General features: G+C 35.2%; 1 protein-coding gene across 2 annotated transcripts in view; it reads right to left on the bottom strand.

Moving 5' to 3' along the window:
• LOC106472029 (cyclic nucleotide-gated cation channel beta-3-like) overlaps nucleotides 1–1,171 on the bottom strand; it is a 58,771-nt gene extending 57,600 nt beyond the window's left edge. For both annotated transcript variants that reach the window (XM_022400632.1, XM_022400633.1), the window contains exon 1: nucleotides 915–1,171. In XM_022400632.1, the coding sequence (XP_022256340.1) occupies nucleotides 915–1,146 (232 nt within the window). In that variant the 5' untranslated portion in view covers nucleotides 1,147–1,171. The remainder of the gene's footprint in view (nucleotides 1–914) is intronic.
• Between the last annotated feature and the right edge of the window lie 2,689 nt (nucleotides 1,172–3,860).

Here is a 3,860-nt window from a genome sequence, read left to right as displayed (position 1 = left end):
GAAACTGCATGTTAATCTAGATTTCATGGCCTTACTATAAAGGAAGTTATTAACACTGTTTTAGAGAGGAAAACTGCCGCCATATATTTTAAAGAATCTGGTTGGTTCTGTAAAGTATAGGTCTGTTCCGAATAATAGGGTTGCGATCCTAAAGCTAATGTTGATTACTATCGAGTGTCACTTTCTTACTTGCTGTGGTTTGTTGGTGTGTATTGACAAAAAGTCATGATATCTAATGGAAAACACCTTAGGTCACTAGCAGTATTCATTCACTTATTTCAAGAACAATTTTGTTTCAAAGCTTCATATAATATTCTTGATTTAACAGCTCTGCCCTATGCTTTTTCCAGAACACACTATTAACAGTAAATTTGTACTATTGTCATGGTAAACTGAAAACACTGTTAGAATGTGTGTTTATTAAATCTTCGCAGTGATAATTAAAAGATAAATTGTATAATGAAAAATAAAACTTCTAATTGTTATCGGTAATAATAACAAATTGATCTCGTTAACACCACAGGTGTAATCCGTTAAAGCTATGTACAATTTCTAATTGTTATGAGTAATAATAATAAATTGATCTCGTTAACACCACAGGTGTAATCCGTTAAAGCTTTGTACAATTTCTAATTGTTATCAGTAATAACAACAAATTGATCTCGTTAACACCACAGGTGTAATCCGTTAAAGCTTTGTACAATTTCTAATTGTTATCAGTAATAATAACAAATTGATCTCGTTAACACCATAGGTGTAATCCGTTAAAGCTTTGTACAATTTCTACATGTTTTTGGCGACACCAGGTGGATCAAAATACTCTTTTTTTGGAGTATCATAAAAGCATTGATTATCCTTGATTAAGAAATCTTATATTACAATCGGTAATATATATATATACACTTATAACTTACTTTTGATAAAAGAATGTTCTTCAGAGTCAGGCACATATCCAGTGTTAATAATCCCTGACGTTTTGTGAGTACGGATTTTCTTTAGCTTTTCTGGTAGAGGGCTCTGTATTTCTATAGCATGAATAGATGTGGTGTCAGGAACGTTAGGTAAAGTGACGTAATTAATTCTTGAAGAGGCAACATCCGGGCTCACTTTTTGGTGATGAGAACAGACCTTTTCTTTCATGGCCATTCGATTGTCGAGTTCCTCTTCGCCGTAACCTAGACGATAAACATTATAAACTGTGTATCAACAGATGTGTGTGACTGTTACAGAGAAACTACCATAACGAATACAAACTGGTTAGGGCGCCCGATTCTGAATCTGCAGTTTGCAGGATGAATTCTCCGTCACATCGAACACTAATAATACTCTCGTTAACACTAGGGGTGTATTCCGTTCCAGTTATGTACAATTTCTAACTGTATTCATCGGTAACGACAAATTCCTCTCATGGGAGCGTTATAATGTGAGTGTCAATCCCACTAATCTTTAGTAAAAAGAGTAGCCCAAGAGTTCTAGTCGCCCCCCCCCCCCCCAGTGGCACAGCGGTATGTCTGCGGACTTACAACACTAGAATCCGAGTTTCGATACCCGTGGTGGGCAGAGCACAGATAGCCCATTGCGCAGCTTTGTGCTTAATTACAAACAAAAATCATTCTAGTCTATCACTGCTAAATTAGGGACGGCTTGCGCAGATAACCCTCGTGTAGCTTTGCGCGAAATTCAAACCAAAAATACATATTAACGTTTATCCAACAAAAATCGCGATGATACACACACACACACAACACTGGTAGATTATAATATATAAACTTAGTATTATGTTGACAACAATGGTTAACGTTTATCCAACAGAATGCATAATTATACTAATAAAGATGAGAAATTGGCATATACATACCCGTATAAAGGAGGGTAAATCGTATAAACCATGATGCTGTAGCTCCATATCATAAGAAGAACGAGAACCAAGAACGTGTATTCTAAAAGTTTGACACTTATTTTCATGTAAAACTGACAATATTTTAAAGTAAAACTGACAATATTTTCATGTAAAACTGACAATATTTTAAGTAAAACTGACAATATTTTCATGTAAAACTGACAATATTTTCAAGTAAAACTGACAATATTTTTCATGTAAAACTGACAATATTTTCATGTAAAACTGACAATATTTTCAAGTAAAACTGACAATATTTTTCATGTAAAACTGACAATATTTTCATGTAAAAACTGACAATATTTTCAAGTAAAACTGACAATATTTTCATGCAAGACTGACAATATTTTCAAGTAAGGGAAGAAGACTTCACTTTGTTAATAATTTCCTACTTGTTAAAAACTTTAGTTCCTAAATATTCAAATTGTTATGGTTTCGGTAATATATTTCCGTCGGATTACCAATTACGTTTCGATGATGTGGTGCTCGGCATACTGCCGTAACACATGAGTAACATGTCTAAATAAGACCACAGAAAAAAAAGGACTGTTACCTGTAAACTGTATTTAACAAACAAATTACCTGGAAAGTTCGAAACTTGAGTATACAGTCTGTTACCTGTAGGCTGTATGTAACAAACAAATTACCTGGAAAGTTTGAAGCTTGAGTCTACAGTCTGTTACTTGTAGGCTGTGTTTAACAAACAAATTGCCTCGAAAGTTCGAAGCTTGAGTCTACAGTCTGTTACCTGTAGGCTGTATTTAACAAACAAATTACCTGGAAAGTTCGAAGCTTGAGTATACAGTCTGTTACCTGTAGGCTGTACTTAACAAACAAATTGCCTGAAAAGTTTGAAGCTGGAGTCTACAGTATATTACCTGAAGGCTGTGTTTAACAAACAAATTACCTGGAAAGTTTGAAGCTTGAGTCTATAGCCTGTTACCTGTTGGTTGTATTTAACAAACAAATTGCCTGGAAAGTTTGAAGCTTGGGTCTACAGTCTGTTACCTGTAGGATGTACTTAAGAAACAAATTACCTGGAAAGTTTGAAGCTTGAGTCTACAGTCTGTTACCTGTAGGCTGTATTTAACAAACAAATGGCCTGGAAAGTTTGAAGCTTGAGTCTACAGTCTGTTACCTGTAGGCTGTGTTTAACAAACAAATTGCCTGGAAAGTTTGAAGCTTGAGTCTACAGTCTGTTACCTGTAGGCTGTGTTTAACAAACAAATTACCTGGAAAGTTTGAAGCTTGAGTCTACCAAGCTTCAAACTTTCCAGGTAATTTGTTTGTTAAACACAGCCTACAGGTAACAGACTAGTATACAGTCTGTTACCTGTAGTCTGTACTTAACAAACAAATTGCCTGGAAAGTTTGAAGCTTGAGTATACAGTCTGTTACCTGTAGGCTGTATTTAACAAACAAATTGCCTGGAAAGTTTGAAGATTGAGTCTACAAGGCTGTATTTAACAAACAAATTACCTGGAAAGTTTGAAGCTTGAGTCTACAGTCTGTTACTTGTAGGCTGTGTTTAACAAACAAATTGCCTGGAAAGTTCGAAGCTTGAGTCTACAGTCTGTTACCTGTAGGCTGTATTTAACAAACAAATTACCTGGAAAGTTTGAAGTTTGAGTATACAGTCTGTTACCTGTAGGCTGTACTTAACAAACAAATTGCCTGAAAAGTTTGAAGCTGGTGTCTGCAGTATATTGCCTGTAGGCTGTGTTTAACAAACAAATTACCTGGAAAGTTTGAAGCTTCAGTCTACAGTCTCTTACCTGTAGGCTGTATTTAACAAATAATTGCCTGGAAAGTTTGAAGATTGAGTCTACAGTCTGTTACTTGTAGGCTGTGTTTAACAAACAAATTACCTGGAAAGTTTGAAGCTTCAGTCTACAGTCTGTTACTTGTAGGCTGTGTTTAACAAACAAATTACCTGGAAAGTTTGAAGCTTCAGTCTACA

This window comes from Limulus polyphemus, unplaced genomic scaffold (assembly GCF_000517525.1).
Source record: "Limulus polyphemus unplaced genomic scaffold, Limulus_polyphemus-2.1.2 Scaffold5028, whole genome shotgun sequence".
NCBI classification, from domain to species: Eukaryota; Metazoa; Arthropoda; class Merostomata; order Xiphosura; family Limulidae; genus Limulus; species Limulus polyphemus.
The sequence above is the reverse complement of the archived record's forward strand: the minus strand, read 5'-3'. Positions and strand labels throughout refer to the sequence as shown.